General features: G+C 36.4%; 1 protein-coding gene across 4 annotated transcripts in view; it reads left to right on the top strand.

Moving 5' to 3' along the window:
- Positions 1–18,974, top strand: part of FAM193A (family with sequence similarity 193 member A) — a 45,549-nt gene that overhangs the window by 14,798 nt on the left and 11,777 nt on the right. The window contains exons 7-17 of one of the 4 annotated variants that reach the window (XM_015624466.2): positions 680–824; positions 5,444–5,521; positions 6,719–6,799; positions 7,086–7,198; positions 7,342–7,584; positions 9,520–9,673; positions 9,780–9,959; positions 12,832–13,083; positions 15,048–15,246; positions 16,610–16,882; positions 17,223–17,505. In XM_015624466.2, the coding sequence (XP_015479952.1) occupies positions 680–824; positions 5,444–5,521; positions 6,719–6,799; positions 7,086–7,198; positions 7,342–7,584; positions 9,520–9,673; positions 9,780–9,959; positions 12,832–13,083; positions 15,048–15,246; positions 16,610–16,882; positions 17,223–17,505 (2,001 nt within the window). The remainder of the gene's footprint in view (positions 1–679; positions 825–5,443; positions 5,522–6,718; positions 6,800–7,085; positions 7,199–7,341; positions 7,585–9,519; positions 9,674–9,779; positions 9,960–12,831; positions 13,084–15,047; positions 15,247–16,609; positions 16,883–17,222; positions 17,506–18,974) is intronic. The other 3 variants (XM_033513733.1, XM_015624467.2, XM_033513734.1) reach the window with 3 other exon arrangements.

The following is an 18,974-nucleotide window of genomic DNA, read 5'->3' as shown; positions in this document are numbered from 1 at the left end:
CTTTTATTATTTGTAAAGTAAATGTATTGGGACTTGGCATATTTACTTAAGAAGCATTATGCTGTGCAAAGTTGCAGCAGTAGGAAGGGAGGTAAGTCTGTCTCCTATTTCTGAGCTTCTCACAGAGACAGTCAGCAGTGACTGGCATACCCATGTTTTGAATTCCACGCTGCTCAAGTGATAGTAGGTAACTGCTTGTATCTCACTTGCCTTATTTTACAGCACATTTCCCACCTGGAACTCCAGCTCATCTAGTCATCTTTTTAGCACTAGTCATGAGAGTTCTGCTTAACAAGCTTCTGGCTTTATTTTTATTATGTAGCTCTGCAGTGGATAGTCAACATGTATATTTAGCCCATAGAATTTGGAAGGATATATCAAGCAACAAAATTTGAACAAATAGGTTCGTCATCTGGTTGCTCATGGAAAAGAGGCTCTAGCAATGTGGCACTTCCCACATTCTTGCTATTGTTGGTTACAGAAGATTGGAATAAGCAGAGTTTGGATATTTTTTTAAAAACTACTAAAAATACTCATTTTTTGGGATGCAAGCAGCTATGTGGGCCTAGGTGTGTCAATAATCACATTTTCACAACATTCTTTTTGACTGGCAGAATGTAAAAAGCATGATTCTTCAGTGAAATGTCTCTTCCATAACCAGTTCTATTTGAACTTTTAGGCTTGGAACAACACACGATTCCTGTAGTGAAGATATGTATAGTACCTTGCTACAAAGGTATCATCAGCTGGAACAGGAAATGGGCCAAGTTGCTGAAGCATGGCTTGAATGCCAGAAAAGAATAGATGATTATGTTGATGAACAGGTAAGAGTCATGCAAGCAGTCTCTAGACTGGTTATGTAGGGAGCAGCCCATGCAGGACTGTGCCTTCAGTGAAGGATAATTTCTTGGGTATTTTTATCCAGGGCTTTGAAGCAACAAAATGTAGCACTTTTCATTCATGTTAGTCATTCACAATAGAAAAGCATTAACTTACCAATACTTAGTGATGATTGTACAATGACATATTCAAGTTGTTGAAGCAGATTCTTGTGTTTTTGTTTAGAGATGGTCTTTGAACATTTGGTAATTATGTTAGCCAGTAAATGGACCATAGGAAATAAAAATAACCCATTCCACAAAACCCTCTAAGCTTTCAAAATAATAAGTGCACTGCATGAAATCCAGAGGAAGAGGTAGCTTTTAAAAACTATGGCATGTTTCATAGTGTGATGATCATCATTGTACAGTTGTCAAATGGGAACTGCAGCTTGTCTCAATGCATAAATATTTGAAACCTCTGAAGCAGTCCTTTAATCAAGTATATGTTCTGATAGCTTGTTCTTCTGAATTTGTGCTACGTTTCAGAAAATAATCATGTTATTGTGCTGACTCCTACATTGCTGAGAGCTTAATTTTCAGAAAAATAGCTGTTTATTTTGTAAGTGGTTGTTTATACTCGTCAAAAATTTCTCCTGTGGCTTTTGTTTCATGCTCAAAAAACTTAATTCTTTTAAAGTACCTCAGGAAAAGAGTGAAAATCTGCTTAATTAAATCTTGAGTGTTCTAGAAGAAAAAATGTCTTGGAAGTAACTGAACATGGAGAAATTTATGGAACTTCCTTCTATTTTGAAGTTTTATGAGCAATAGGAATATGGAGAACTAATTTGAGATTCAGTAATGCTATGTTGCTACTGTAGATGACAAACATACTTTAGTCTTATGATACACTGCAAATGTCCTTTAGAAGTTGTTCCCTGTGTTGAAGATTTAAGTAAACTTTTACCATTAATTCCAGTGCCTTAATGATGGAGACAGGATATAACTAATTTTATTTTTAATTTTACTTTTAGAGTTTATGCTATATTTGGGGACTGCATCTGTGAGCTTTGAGTTAAAAAGTTTTCTCTTGGTCTGGCTGCTTTTGTGCTCCTAAATATTTGATTGCAGCTCAGTAAAATGTCACCATCTCACATTTTTTGCTATTAGAAGTCATCTTCCTCATGGTGTCGGGGTGTCATGGCTGTCTGATATTGCCTCTTCAGTAAGAAAGGAGCCCACTTCACTTCCATCATTCATTTGCCTTTTTTTTTTTTTTTAATACGGAATTTCTGTAGAGTCACATTCATATTTGGTTTCTGAGCAGTTGTTCTGCACCACTTGATAAACAGCTCTTAACTGACTTCTCTATATTTCTTTTTATCAAGTGACCATGCAGTTGCCACAAGTCCTGTCTTATAGCATTTTTTTAATTTGCTCAATGAAGCCTATATGCTATGCAAACAGGCACTCTTCTCCCAGTTGAGGGAATTTAATGTGCTGACTTACTTTCTAATGACCAAAAGTACCTGCAAAGGTGGGGCCATGTATGGGTAACAATTGTAAAACCTAAACCATCAAATTTTGAAGAAGATACTGATATTTATATTGGTATTTATTTGTAGGAAAAAGTATTTTCATGCCTTAAACTCTGTGTTGTTAATATCCTGTGGTTATACTCTGTTTAAGAAAAATACATTATTCAGTATAACCATCATACCTGAATTTGCAGTAATATTTTTGTCAACAAGGTAGAAATCAGAAAGCCCTGGTGCTATTAGAAACTGTGGATCTTAACAGTGAATGCATGTTCATTAGTGGCTTGCTTCTTGGCTCAACAAAATGGTAAGGTTTTGTTGGTAGTGTTTGGAAGGTTAAAAAGAAAAGGAGATTTAAGAATGGTTCTCATTTATTGTGGAACTATACCCAAAACAGTGCATCAGCAAAGATAATGGATGGACCCTCCACTACAGTATGTTATGGTCAAAAAAGAGAATAGTTCTGGCAAGCAATACAAATATTACTTTTTAAGACTGTATAAGACAGCTGTATCATGCACAGACATAACTTAATACACTGGTAGGCCATGTTTGTATGTTGTGATAAAGTTTAGAATAAGAAACCATCTGTAGCAGTGCCTTTATTAATCATTTGTTAAATCTGAGGAGAATCTTTGGAGTATCTGGATTACAGGAGAGTTTTAAGTGTATGAAGCCTGTACATCCAAATCCAAATTTCCTTACCAGACTTACACTACATGGACCTGAGGAGGTTTTTCCAACAAGTAATGGGTAGACAGTCATACGTGCTTTGTGCCAAAGGGGTTCCTTTTTTTTTCTTTTGTTTCCTTTTATTTTCATTTTATTTTTTTAACTGAAATGCTTTTACCCAGGCAGAGGTTATTGCTCGTCTATCCATATTAATGTCTGATTTTTATTTTTTTTACTGTCCTCGTCAACTTAATGGACAAAATAGTATGGGCATAAATTGGTTTTTGTTTTTATGGTATCAGTGTAGATAATTGAAGCGGTCGCTATTCTTGTGTGCTGAGAGTTTGTGATAGAAATTATTTTTATTATTTCTAGTGAAATAGTCTAAGAAAATAGATTCACACATGGAATTTGGGGGAAGCTCAAATGTGATTTATATTTGGTGCAGACTTTAAAAAATATGGAAAAATAATTGTTCACCTGTCTCTTGCTTGTCTGAGGGAGCTCAAATACTTTTTAGCTTCAAATAAATAGGGAGGAAGGAAGAGGGTAGTAGTGACCCTCTCTTCTCCATTGGGCAGCAGTAGTAGCATATTGCATCCAGATGTACAAGACTGAAGTGTAAATTTTTTCTTCTGATGCCATTTGAATTTATCTTCCACTCCCTAGAAGAGTTCTTGGGCATGATTCATGTGGTTGTATTGCAGCTGCTTTGCTCTGGTGAAATAAATATTCTCTGAGGAAAAGAAAGGAGGGAGAGAAGTGGGTTTCTATTATTTATGGAATCAATAACTTAAGATACTTGCAAACATGGAGTATTTGAAAGGCTGCAAAGGTGAAAGTAGGAAAATGTGAGTGTCAGTTCCTGTTCCCATTAATGCTCAGGTACCAGGACTTATCCCATGCTGTTTGCTGTGGCAATGTCTTGGCAGGCTTGAGTAGGCAGCTCCCAGTTAATGCACTGGCTGTTTTAAATGTCGTTCTCTGGCATTAAAAGTCTTCTTTTACAAAGTGTAGTGAATGGAAGGGGCTGACTTTGATGGTGAGGGTTCAGGTGTCAGGGCACCCAAACCACTGAGTGTTGCTGGCTTTAAATATAGCTCAAGGGTTCTCAGGAGCTGATAGTTCATCGAGGATGAAATTTCTGATGTTGCTTGCCACAGGCTCTGCAGTACCTTTTAGTGTGTCTAATAAATGGTTTGAGTGATTCAAGAATATTTCATGAGTGCCTTTTTTTTCCCCTATTTTTTTTAAACACACATGGACATGGTAAACTCATTTTTTGGTATTAGTGTTATCTCACTGGAGCAAAGGAAATCTAAATCCACGGTAGTAATTAAAATATGATGCTGATAGTTTCAGAAATTAATTAGGCAAATTTTTTCCACTTAATACTGCTTCAGATCCCCAGCTTAAAATTTCATCTTCTAAGTTAAACAATGATAATAGCAATAATATACTTAGCTTAGTAGTGCGACTTTAAACTTTTTATCAAGTATTAATTTCTTGAGGCATGCTTTTGAAGATAAAAAGAATGTTGCTAATAGTGTAAACTACTGGTCTTTGGCTCACTAACCTATTTTATGAAGCAATTTCTTATATTCTATAAGGTGATTGATGATGACTATTATTATTTAGGTAAATTTAAAAAAAAATAACTGTAAAAGATAACCCAGGTAGTTTTTTTTCCTCACTGATGAAGTAATGCTGTTAAAATGTTGTAAGGTACTACAGGAGGAGTTTCATTCTTGCATTTTATTGTGTTTGAGTTCCTTTTGTGTTCACTCAGAGTCAATTTATTTACTAAATAAAAAAAAAATCATTTATGTACATAAAGTTACACACTCTGTATGCATTTATGGTGATATGATTTGAAAGACATGTAATTATAAAGTATTTTTCCAACCTTAGATAAATCAAGGGGCATGAAAAACTTTGGGGAATAAATAGTCTTAGTCTAGGTCACTACTTCTGATTCTTTTGACTCTTCAGCTGATTAATTCCACATTTGGTGCTTTGTGGTTTACACTTGAGCCTGCATTGAGGCCTTGCTGTAAGTCCAGTATCTCTAGATTTTAATGGATTGTACTGAATCTGAGATGTTGAGTATTTAATACCAATCACTGTTTATTAAAAATATTATGAAACTACTTAATAAAAATAAATATTAACATAAGGAGTAACAGTGGAAAAACTTGAGTGGACAATACAAGTGAAAAATACTGTAAGTGAAAATAAAATCTTCTGTTTAAATGACTCTAATTAGCAAATAAAACATATTTCATATTGACTAAGTGTGTAAGTGCTTGCAGAATAGTACAGATAAGCTTGGTTTAATAAAACAGATAAGCCAATTGACAACAAAGTAGGTTTTCTATTGTTAAATCAATGAGTTTTCCTCAAATTCTGTTTTAGATGGCAATGAAAACAAAACAACGCATGCTAAAGGAAGACTGGGAATTTTTTAAACAGAGGCGTTTTATTGAAGAGCAGGTAGGATTTTTTTCGTACCATTCTAAGTCATACAAATGCTACACATATATTTATAAGATGCAAACACGAGTGTAGTCCACTGTACTAATTCTGCAACTATGCCAGGCATGAAATTTGATCAACTAAAATACAGAAAAGTGAGAGCCAAAAAGAGCGGGTAGAAGTATGTAATCTCAGTTACTACAAGTAACTTGTTCTATCCATAGTCCTAGGACTGAATGCCAGGTGTTGAAAATCTTTGTACAAAAAAGGGGGAATTTTTGTTGCCTTAGAGTGGGATCCAAAACAGCCAATACATTGAGTGTGGAGCTGTCTTGACGTACACAGTAAGGGAGTATTGTTCTCAAAAGTTTAACACATGCCTGTGTGTGTGCAGGAGTATGAGCTTCAGTATCAGGGCAGGTGATTCCACGTGTTGAAACTCTGGAGATAGCTCCTGCATCTATTTTTTGGGGAAAGGGCTGAGCAGAACTGTGTTCCTGTTTTTTTAAGCTGTAACCATTGAAGGTCCAGTAGAAGTTTCTGCCTTATTATAAAACTGCTGTTTAAGACTCAGTACTCTCTTCTGCAGCCTAGAAGTATTCAAGTGTGCATCATACTTTCCATAAGAGTACAGTGGGCTTCAGATAGAGTCAGCTCTGGATGGAGAGCCGCTCTGTTCCTGTACCAGTATGCAGAAAGAAACGCTAGTCATGAGCCAGAGAGAGTATGATAGTACATTTTAATAAACTTAAACTTAAGCTCAAATTGGCAATGTCTCAAAGCAGTCATCAGTAAGTACTTTTTCCTGTAAGGAATATTAGCATGTGTTAACCATGTCTCCAGAACATCTGGTATACAGATCTCCTCAGAGGACTTGAGGAAGAATCCTCTTTTTCCCTGATCGTAATTGGCCTTAAGTGAGCTGTAAGACCATGGCTGCTTAGGTAAGGATCAGGTCTGGGCATCTATAGAAGTGGGAGCTTAGGCACATCCTTGTTTAACCTAAGGCCTGTAGGTACCTAATGAAATTAGGTGCTTTCAGGATTAGGCCTCTGCCAGGTGGAGATTATTTGGATTGTATTTTTTCACTAATGCAGTCAAGTCCTCTTTTGGGCAGCTACTCTTGACTTCTATACCATTGTAGCTACCAAATTAGTTCTAATGTTTTTTTGTTATTTGAAAATTAAGGGTCAGTTTACTTTCTCCATTTGTCAGCAGTGTCCTTTTGTGCATATCATGAAACAAGACAAAAACTGCTCAAGTTCAGAATGCATCAGTAGAAATACCGTGCAAGATGTACGTATGAATGAGTCAAGGAGATGGATGTGTCCACTTTCCTATTTCATAGTAGAGACATGCTTTATTTGAAGATCATTGATGCCAAATGTTTGTCATTTGTAACTTTGAACTTCCTTTTTTGTGATCAAAGCACCACCTTCATGAAATTATTCTGCAATATTCTGCTGTTAAATTATTTTGCCCAAAGAACCCTTTTTGATTATGTAACTTGTCATTTTGTGCCGTTGAATTCTTAACGGGAAGACTTGCACTACTAAAACACTGCCTTTACCATTTACTTCAGCTTAATAACAAGAAAGCACTATCTGGGGAGAACAACTTCACAGACACAATGAGACACATGCTGTCATCACGTTTGAGCATGCCTGACTGTCCCAACTGTAATTATAGAAGAAGGTGAGCTGATGTTTTTAGTATGAAATCATTACTTTCCTGTTCAAGGAAAAAAGAAAAACATTATTGGAACAAAGAGTGTGGTTACTTTAAATAAATGCCAGTTAAGCAAGGTCATAAAAATCTGTAATTTAATTCTTAAACAGATGTACTTGTGATGACTGCAGCCTTTCACACATTTTAACATGTGGCATCATGGATTCTCCCATAACGGATGATATCCACATTAACCAGTTACCACTACAAATTGATTCTGCTCCGGATTATTTATCTGAGATCCGCCCACCCAGTATGTCTTCAGCAAGTTCAGGATCGGGTTCCAGCTCACCTATCACAATTCAGCAACATCCCAGACTCATCCTCGCAGATAATGGTTCTGCACCAACTTTGTAAGTTCCTTTTTCTGTTTTAAATTTTTATAGTGAATGGATCTCAAGCAGGCAAATGACATTGCCAGGCTATCATTATGTAATGCTAGTTTTGCCTCAGAAAGTTTAATAATGGTACTGTATTCAGCTGGCCACAACTCCAGCTGTATGTTGTGCAATTGTACGTATGTTAAAATAGATGCTGTCAAATTTCTGAAAATTTCTGTAGAAACTGTATTTACCAGTATTGCTAGAAGTTTTTGTAATGTGTGCTTTCCTGCTTTGGAATTACCAGGACATCAGATTTTGATCTACTTTACAGCATCTTGTTAAAATGTTGCCCTACACTGAGCAAAGGAACTGGCATTCTTTTCTTTGAAGGATTGTAATTTCATATGAATCGCTCTAGTTCCAAGAAAAGCCTTTATTATATGGCTTTTAGAATTGTTGAACCTATGTTAATATGTCTTGAATCAAAGATTATTGTCCCTATCTGAAGTACCTGCCACCCAATTTCTTACACTACGGTCAAAGTCATATTCAGACATTAGTCTAATGGTGAGCTTCCACCCCTTTGTAGTTTTGAAGAGTTGAAGCTGCTTGGTGGCTAGCTTTTATACTCAGTATGGGTACAGCTAACCAGGAGTCTCCTCAGTTATGTGATATTCTAAAGAAATACTTAAAAAACCCCAACTTGAGTTATTTGTGTGGTGGGAACACTGAAAAATGAAATACCTGCTGTAGGTACAGTCAGGGGAATTTGCTGTAGTGTTCTGTGCTCATACACTGCGATGAACGAGGACAGTGCAGGTGTGTGGGATGTTTGTGGTGACTGTCAGCCACTAAGTTTCATTTCCTCTAAACATTTATCTACTACCACCAATGGTTCAATATTTTGTTAACAGAGCGGTAGTTTCTAAAGCCATTCAGGGAGCACTTGAAAACAGCTACATATTCTTAAATGTGTGCTTTGCCATTTATATAAACTCACTAATTTTGATGCTAAAATGTCAAAAATTGTTCAGTTTGTGTCTTCTGAAGCTAGTTCAGTTGAATCCAAGTATTATTTACTGTAAGGAGCCTATTTTTAGGGAAATACCATTGCTCCTTGGGGAAGTGCCATTTTTTGTCTCATACTATCTGCTGTGTTTTGTTTCTTCATTGCACATTTGAAATATGCCTAATGGTGCCATCATGTAATTAAATCTTGGCTCAGTATTTTGTGGAATGCAACAAGATAAAAGTGCACAGTTTAAGAGCTCTTTTAAGAGCTCTGGATTATTGTAGCAACATGTGCTAACCAATCTTTGCAACACTTCCCTGGAGTGAGTAATTAAATGTGCAGGTCCTCTTACTATCTCTCTGTAAGGCAAAAAAAATCCACTAAGTATTTTAGAGCAGATTATAAAAAGCATGCAGATGTGGGATTGTCTACAAACTAATTGCAACTGAGAAATTTAAGAGCTACGTGATGTGTTCAGTGTTTCCTTTTTACTGTTGTGACATTTAATGTGTGGAAAAATGTAGATTTTATATTGTGGTTTTTTCCCACTTCGCAATTTAGGAAGATGCTGGCATAAGGCTTTTTTCTTCGAGTTAAAGGTCATCAATATCCTGGAATCATTAATTCCATAGATTCTTGGTCAGAAAACAGTGTTTGAGAAATAATTTACCCAAAACCAACAGAGAATCTTACTTTCAATTGAGTCTGTCATTCAAGCATATGACTGCTACATTCAGTAGGATTATGTGGCAGGTTGTTTGATTTTACTTGCTTGAAAAAGTAAATTCAGTTGAACAACTTGGAAGACCATCTGTTGACTCCTAATTGGAATATTTATACAATGGATGCTCTCAATTTTCATCTCAATTGCTCTCAGTTATTTCATCGTGGCATTGTAGCTGCTTTCACTGTAACTGAGCACTGTGATTTATCTAAGCCTCTTTTCCCCTCAGTGGTAGTGATGATGATGATGTTGCACCATTATCAGCAAAATTTGCTGATATCTACCCACTGAATAATTATGATGATGCAGAGGTTGTAGCCAACATGAATGGAATCCACAGCGAGCTGAACGGCAGTGGTGAAAACATGGCATTGAAAGATGAGGTACAGCATTTACTGTGTCCTAGTTTTTTCTGGTTTTTGGTTGTGCTTGCTGGAGAAATGCTTGTCCTTGTTAATGTCCTCATGTTAATGAGTTAATGTTGTCCAGTCTCCTCAGGTAAGCAGTACTAGCAGCAGTTCCTCAGAAGCAGATGATGAAGAAGCAGATGGGGAGAGCAGTGGTGAGCCACCAGGGACTCAAAAGGAGGAAATGTCTCTAGGAAAAAGGACATTAAGGAAAGATGAAACAAAAATGGATAGTCCACCACCTTCTTACCCCAGTCAGCAGGTACAGTCATCTAAAAGCATCTTGTAGTAGATTAATTTCTGAAATGTAGCTGTTGAATGAGAAGAAATTTAAAATATTAAGTTGTCAGTAGGTAAGTATGACACCTAAAATAATTAATTATTACATTGTCATGTCAAATAATATTTTAGTCAAAACCGGAAATATGTTAGTTATATTTAAAGTTGCTTCAGGAAAAGGGGAAAAATCTTATTCCTACCTGTATGAATGAGAAACATAAACTAACAAACATTTCTGTTTGGAAGATTGACCTGGGCTTTGCTAAATCTTAGCATTATGATATTTGTAATTAATTTGGGTGGGGTGTGGATGTTATGAATACTTAGTTAACATATATTTCTTTCATATTCTATTTGAGGATTTCCTTTCCCTGTGTAAACCCTGTATATTTAAATCAGTTACATGACTTAATGTCATGGGTCTTGGGATGTTTGGTTTGTTTGTTTTTAATGGTTTAAGATTATGAAGCTCTTGACTGTAAGGTCATCAGACCACCTAGAGAACCATGCCTAGACTATGCTCTGCAAATAGTGGTGTTTGGTTTAACAGCTGAGCACCAAAGCAAAGTATCTGATGGATTTGTCTTTGTAACCACGTGGATTTCCATCTGAGTCACCCTGCAGTTACAACACAGGCTCATTGCTTTGAGAGAGACTGTCACTTTTATTTCTTCTTACTGCACGAGTCTATATTGGGCACCTTTGAGAGCTTAGACAACAATCATCTCCCAGCAGATGTTACTCTCTGGTTAGGTTGTTTTAAGACCTTCCACTGAAAGTATTTTCTCATATCTTAAACTAATTTTCTTTCAGCAAATATATCAAGGGTTTTTTCTATGTATGGCTGACCAATGCCATAAAAATTACTTGAGGTGAGACCTCTTGTCAGACTAGTTTGAAACTGGTGAACAGGTTCAGTGATTGTTTTGGAAAATCAAGTGAGATTATATAAGCCTGCTTGCCTTAGGGAAGCAAACTAAAATGCAAGATAAAAAGATGGATTTAGCCTTTCTTTTTTTTTCCTTCCTTTGGGGAATAAGAATATTCTCAGAATGACTCCGAAAAACTCTTAATGACTTCCTTTTTTTAGTCCGATCTTCTAATCAGAGCTGAGTAGTGTAGTGCTGTATTTAAGTGATCGATTTCACTGGTACATTTAATGTGAATTTGAGATTTTTTTTTGTCATTACCTCTTGGGTTTGCTAATTTATACAGTATCTCTTTTTCTCTTGGACTCCTTTTCAGTACCCGATTTGTCAGAATTGGGTTTTGAGTCTCATCAGTTTGTTTGAAATCTTTTTTTCCCTTTTCATTTGTTAGTAGATTAGTGTTGATTTCTGGATAGTACTAATTTTTTTATTACAAAATTGGTGGTTTTTTTTCTTTATGCACAAAATTCATTCAGTCACTGTATTTGGTTTTTGAAATCTGTTATTTGTTAAAACATACCTCATGTTAAAAGTTATAATGCTTTTAAGTGATAATGCTGAATTATTTGTTTCTCAGAAGAAGGGATATTTAAGAAAAGCATTACCTGTCATTTCTTCTCTAGAAAGCTAATACTTAATGTTACATTTTTGGAAAATTATGAACTGCCACATAGGTGGGGAAAAGAAGAAACTGGGAAGTATTCTTGGTATTGCTTCTGGTAAAATTATCTACCAGTGAAATATCAAGTGACAGTGACAGGAAAATGTAATGAGCTGAAAGAGAAATGGAGCTGCTCTTTCCCAGGCTGCTTTTCTAAAGTCTTGAGTTCTTTTGAGACAACAGATGCTGATGATATCAGTACAAGTTTCTGAAGTGTGGATTTTTCATGGTTGGTACGATTGTGAAATGTTTATGAGAAATGCCAGCCTCACACATTTACAAAGTGGTTGAGTTTGGAAGGGACTTGTGCAGATAATCCAGACCAGCCTTTCTGGTCAAAGCAAAATCATCTAGAGAGAGCTGCTGTGAGAGCAAGGTGTTCAGTTGGTTTTGAGTACCACCATGAGTGGAGAGGCTCTACTGCTGTAGGTGTTACATTCCAGTGTTCAGCCACTCTCACAAAAGAGTGGTTTGAGTGGAATTTCCTGTTTTTCACTCTGTGTCCATTTCTTCTCATCTTTTATGGAATACCACTGAGGGGAGCCTGGTGCTGTCCTCTGTTCTTCCCCTCCCCACCCAGGCAGGGAGCACACACTGGTAAGATCCCATGAGTCTCCTCTGTTGAGGCTGAGCAGTCTTGGTGCACTCATTTGCTCCTTGACAGATGCTCCCATCTTTGTGGTCCTTCAGTGGTCTGACAGCAGTGTGTTCATCTCATACTGGAGAGCTCAGAACTGAGTGTCGCACTGGTCCCATCAGTGCTGAACAGTGGCAAGATTGCCTCTCTGGACATGTTGTTTGTGCTCTGCCTAGTGCAGCTGAGGACTGCTTCCAATTTTATCAGTTAATCAACTCTTACCACTACTTCCTACACCTATTTTTTTTCATATGCTTGGAGAACTGTGGAAAATATTAATCCAGTTTGATTTTTTTCTTTTTAAACTGGAGTGATTGCCTAGTAATGATCAAATGCTGTCAAGGTTTTTATCAGTATTTTGCCTATTGTCACTGATAGTGGACATTAAATCTCTGTATGGCATGAAATCTCTTAGTTTTTAGGGTATTCTTTTAAGTTAGATAAAGATTATTCACTAGTGCTTTTGCTTCAGTATGAGGCTTTTCTATCAGTACTAGAAAAAATTCTGTGGATGCTCTGAAAATATTAACTGATGTATGCAAAATGAAATAATACCATGGATTACTGAGATTTTATGTCTGTTGAGTATATGAAATTTTTTGATGGGTTTTGTTGGGGTTTTTTATAGGCTGACCAAGGTCCAAATGCTTGTGAATGTCACGTTTGCAAACAAGAAGCCTCAGGACTAACAGTCTCTGCACTTGCAACTGGACGCCTGCCTCCTGGGCACCAGTTTATGAATCCTGAAAAACCTGCACATCCTGCACTTCATCTTTATCCTCACATCCATGGACATATACCATTGCATACAATTCCTCATCTGCCTCGTCCACTTATCCATCCCACCTTGTACACTGCTTCTCCCTTCACACACAATAAGGTAAGCCTGACCAAGGAGATGGATGCATCCCCATCCCAGGAAAAATTCTGTACAACTGTATAAACCAGCATGACTGAATATTAGTGAAATAATGAAAAGTTGCTTTAAATTGTGGTTTGGTTATAATACTCCTTTTTAAAGGAATGGTGAAGGGCAGGGAGTAAGACAGATTCAGAACTGCTGGAAGGTTCATACAGAATGGCTGAGGGTATTTTGTCAGGAAGACTGATAATGTCTCTTCACTGTGGTTAGAAAGCATGGTGAGTCAAATGAGTCTTGCATGGTGGAAGCAGTGATGGGACTTCAGTTAGTGTAAGAGAACTAATTAAATCTTCATTTCATATATATCAGAAAAAATTAATATTCCATTTTGGCAATAATATTCTGAGATTTGTAGTTAAAATTTTTTGTAAATTCTTTTTTTTTTTGCTTGGGGTTTGTTGAGTTTTTTTGAGAAAACAAGAGACATAGGAGTCTTCATATTTGTAAGGGGTTTTTTGTTATTCAAGAGAACTTGTGTTTCTGCAGGTTCTGCAAAATCCTTTTGACCTTAAACTCTTTAAGTAATAAACAAGAGAAAAGTGTAGAACAAGAATTGGGAGCAAGTGACAACTTTTCAGAAATAATGAGTTAAAACCAAGCAGTCCTATTAATGGGGATGTTGTTTTGCATATATTTAAAGCAGCAGAGCTTTGGGTGCTGCTAAGAGGGGCAAAGCCTTTGTCATTAGGTACATTTTGGTCATCTCCTGATCTGATCCAATGTTCAAAGTTGAAAGGAGAGTAGAATAGTCCACCAAGATGACTGTTGCTCTTTTTGTCCTTCTTAACATCCACTTTGGGTTTTCCTGTCTTGGGTGTCCCTTCCTTACCTCTGTTCCGTAGCTGCAATGTACCAGCAACAGTCCATTGCTGTTCTTTTGAAACCATGTCAAGTGTTTCTTTGCATCCATGTATATGAATTTTCTTTAATGTAGGTTATTCCAGCCCCTCCCATGTTCACCATTAGGCAGATAATGAAAATCCTTTATAAAAAAGGGAGACTAGGTATGTAAGTAGTTTGCTTGGCCGTAAGTTTCATGTCTGAAATGTCATTGGACTCAACTAATATTTTAATATTTGTATGTACTTGTGCATAGCTTTTAATTTGCATCAAATCTAGTATAAAAAGAGAGCAAACCTGCTTTTCCATGGCCTTTTTAAAGGTGGCAGTAATTGAGTATAATGTTTATGTTGCACGAGATCTCTGGGAGAAAGGTCATTTTAGAATGTGTATAAACAATTTCAGCCAGAGGAAATGGAGTGAGCCTGAAAACAGCTTGTCTCTATCAAATGAGAAAAAACATGTGCTCCCTTTTTCCCTTTTTTTGTTTTTTTTTTTCTTCTCCCCAGCTGGTTCTTGAAAGGGTGTGTTCCCTGCCTGTTAATTTTTGAGTTAGGAACCATTTAATACTTGAAAATCAAAAAAAAAATGAAAGCAAATAATCAACTTTTGTTTTTTGTGTTTTATTTCTTTTTCTCTTGCCGTTATTTTCAATACTGAAATGTTTGTAATCCCTTTTTGACAGTTGTCTTCTCTGGTCATGATTGTCATGCCAGAGAAGATTAGTTTGTTTAGGCAGCTTATGCTTTGAAAGGTAGTAATTCCTATCAAATTCTAAATTTATACAAATACTAGTTTTAATTATACATTAATTCCACTATTTTTCGAGGTTTGGATATTTTGTGTTCATCAGTTAGTTAATTATAAAAGCAGTGCTTTGTGAGTGTAAAATATATACATGTACATACAGTCTGTATAATTATCAACAGATAAGTCTTTTTATAATTCTGAAAAATACTGTCTATAATGCTTTTGATAATGCTTTTCCCATTTAAAACACTATGATTTGAATATTGCTGTTGGAGTGACTGTGTAAGCAAACAGAATATTAATGGGGAAAATACTCTTTGTTTTTCTTGTAGGCATTACCACCAGCTCCAGTTCAGAACCATACAAACAAGCATCAAGTATTCAATGCATCTCTCCAAGATCATATTTATCCAAGCTGTTTTGGGAGCACTCCAGATTGGAATAGCTCTAAATTTATAAGTCTTTGGGGTTCAGAGGTGATGAATGACAAGAACTGGAATCCTGCTACATTTTTGCCTGACACAATTCCTGGTGAGGGTTTGTTACTACTTCACACTGACTAGTTAAAAGCCTTATGTTTTATGGTTTTTTTCAGGAATGGTGGGTTTTATCACCATGGTTTTATGAGATGGGATTCTGGCAGATTCGCTGCCACTTCTACTCCAGTTGGGCTTAAAATTGAAAAATAAATTTTTAGGTACTAGGGAGAAGATGCTAAAGTCAAATAAATAGCGTGCTGGTTCTCACCTATGGTCATTGTAGAGTTATGTTTTTCTTCAGAAGTTTAGTATTATAAAGAAATGGAAAGGAAAGGGAAACTTAAGTAACTTCTAGACTTCTCTAAAAAGCTTATCTGTTTTTCTACAGGGTAGTAAGAGCACTGGTAACAAGACACTGTGTCCTACTTCTTATAATGCACACAGCTAACTGCATTGTCATTCAGAAAGACAGAGGCATAAATCAAGAAAAAAAAAATTAATTTAAGCCAGGAAGCATTTGGGACTCCTAATGGTTAAAGTGAAAGAGAATAAAAGGAAAATCAGAGAGAGAGAGAGAGAAATCTTTCCATTCACATCCTAGTAAATACTAAAAAGCCTTTTTTATTTTATTTGACTTGTATAAAAAAGGAGTCTTGGGGGTTTTGTGTGTTGTCTTTTTTTTTCAGACTCATCTGCTGCTAAGTTGTTCAAGCTACTACAGTGATACTTAAAAAGAAAGTCATTAAAAACATCCAGAAAACTTCCCCAGTAGGGATAGCTCACCCATTTACAAATGTTGTTGTGGGTAGTTGTTTCAAGAGTTGGTTGGTGGCAGATTCTGGAAGGTCTGTCACAAAGGTGTTTCTGTTAACTGGAGTTTCAAATAAGTAAATAAATGACTTATCATTTTGTGTTGATAAAAGGATATGCTGTTCCATCTTATTTTTTCATGGCCTACCTGGATTTCAGATAGTAGAGATTATATATTTAGCATGTAGAATGTCCAGTTAAAATTTTTAAATTATAAATGGATGAAGATATCTGTAGCACATTTGCTGCTTGTTAACACATTCAGTAACATTCTTAGAATTCCATCTATAGGGTGTGTGATTCTGCTCTGAGACTTCCCAGCACATTCTGTTTACAGCAACATTGTTTGGAGGATAGAGGGGGAAAGGAGGATTCCCTTCACTAATCACTACTACGCCAACATTAATATATTATAATATATATTACCAATATATAATATTAAACATTATATATTATATCAATATATTATTAATGTAATATATTAATACGAATATATTAAAATATCCTATGTCTGCATCTGAATTATTAAACGTGCGCTTCTAAATCTTCTAAACACACTTCAGTAATTATGTGATTCTTAATTACTCTGTGTGTTTCAATTGAAGGGAGTGATATCTTAGCACCTGCACTCTCAGAAATAAGACCCGACGCACTTCCTACTACATCTAGCAATGAAACCACAGCAGTTACTGACAGCAAAGAGAAAAAAAATGCTGCAAAGAAGAAATGTCTGTACAATTTCCAGGATGCCTTTATGGAAGCTAATAAAGTTGTCATGGCAACCTCTTCTGCCACTTCTTCTGTCTCCTGCACAGCAACTACAGTGCAGTCAAGCAGCAACCAGTTCAAAGTATCATCCAAGAGACCTTCATCAATAGGTGAGGATTTGTAACTCACATACAGCTTCAGTAACTGGCTCAAATGCATTTAGCTAACCATAAGGGTTTATATAAGTGTTTAATTTAGTAACATTATGCATCTTGATGATTTTTGTTAATTGGTGATATTGCTCTTGAGTTAGTCTCTGTACTTGTGGGTTGAAGAACTTTGTGAAAGACCTTGATGTTTGGGTTTGAAACTGGTAATAGAAATTAGTTGAAATACTGCTGACTTTCATAGAAGCTGAGAATATACAGTACTTTATATGACTTTATGGATAGTTCTGGGGACTTAATTATTTTTAACTCTGTAAGTTGTTTCTTTTTTTCCTCAATTTAGGTGAAGTGTTCCACAATATTAATAAAGAGGACCATAGACATTCTGCGCCAGTTGCACCACGAAACAGCCCTACCAGTTTAGCATCCCTTCCTTCACTGTCTCCTGCTGCACTGTCTCCAGCCTCTACACCTCATCTTCCAAATCTTGCTGCTCCTTCTTTCCCCAAAACTGCTGCAACAGCCCCTGGATTTGTGGATCCTCATTCAGGTCTTTGCCCTACTACAGTTGCACCTCCTACGTCAACCACAGACAGCTCTGTAAGTGCCCCACCAAGTGTCTGCAGGTAAGTTTGTTGTTATTCTTACCATTCTTTTGTACAATAGAAAGGAAATGAAAATACAGATAACTCTTGTCCTTTGCCACTGGTTGCAGTGTGAAAGCTGTGTTTGTGTTCAGCAAATGAAACCAAGTGCAGATACTTAGTATGTAACTTGGTGTGAGACTTCACAAATATGATTTCCATTGTGAAGTCCAGTTACTGAATTTAGAGGCTTGAAAATAAATGTTTGCTCTTTTAGCAATGTTACCTGGGATATACAAGTCAAACTGTTCTTTCTTACTCTTAGTTATTGATTAATGTTTGCTGCTGCTGAGATTCAAGCCTCTTGTATAACATAGCTGTTTTATGTCATTTTGGTATTACATGGCAGTCACATAGTGATTTTCCTGACTACACTTAAGGCTTCTTAAGATATCATTTATACAGAGGTTTTAGTGTGGAAGGAAGTTGTGATTTCTGAAGGTTTTCAAAGGTCTTGGAGGTGGGAAGGACTTTTGTCTTCTAGTACTGTTATGTGCTGTGGCAGGCTGACAGTGGTGCCAGCCCTTTGATGTATCTGAAGGGTGGAGGCATAAAGAAAAGCAATTGAGTCATTGCTCTAAGCTCTCTGTGACCTGTGGGGCTGTGATCATGGATTTTATGAATGTAGTCTCCTGGCTGCTTTAAGTTTTTGGAAGATGATGTGAGATTTCGGTAGAGTTTGGTAAATGCTTCTAAAAATGCCTTTATTTCTGTTATCAACTGGTTTTATTGATGACAGCTCAAGATAAGTAACTGTTCTTTCACACCTGAGAAATTATTGCAGTTTTGTAAAGAATTTTTTCTTACCTGGTGCAGGGAGATAATTGAATACGGACACAGTAGAAATCCACCTTTTTATCATTGTTTCTAGGTGCTAACATTGTATTTTTAGCATGTTAAAAAAAAAAAAAAACGAAATGGACTGGGAGAGACCCAGAAGCAATGACTGCATTTGGGGATGGGGAGTGAAGTTAGAAAGAAGATTTATACATATTCTGTAGATAAGGCAGACTATGGCCTGTTTTCACCTTTCTAACATAAGAACGAAGAAATACTAATAGACAAGAGAGGGGATTTTTTTAATACTACTTGTTTTTGAAGCAAAATTACCTCAGTTTTAGAAGACTTGGGCAGTAGAAATGTTGTGTGCACAGTTACACAGAGCTCTGGGGGAATTAACTGCCAGGTACCTGCTTATTGAAGAGATGTGCTACTATTTTCCCTTCAAAATCAAATTGCAGACGAGTAATGGGAACTTTCAGGATTTAGCTGACCTTGGATTTTTTAAGTCAAGAGCTTGAAAATCTGTCTGAAACCAGGAGATTTGCAACTGCATTTGAAACCTTCTTGATGCCACAAGTGGTGAGATAGGCAGCAGTTTCAAAACTATTCCATATGAAAAATCTCAAGTCACTACTTCTAAAATGCTTACTTGTTTAAATCCAGGAAGA

Source organism: Parus major, chromosome 4 (assembly GCF_001522545.3).
Source record: "Parus major isolate Abel chromosome 4, Parus_major1.1, whole genome shotgun sequence".
In the NCBI taxonomy this organism is placed as follows: Eukaryota; Metazoa; Chordata; class Aves; order Passeriformes; family Paridae; genus Parus; species Parus major.
The sequence above is the reverse complement of the archived record's forward strand: the minus strand, read 5'-3'. Positions and strand labels throughout refer to the sequence as shown.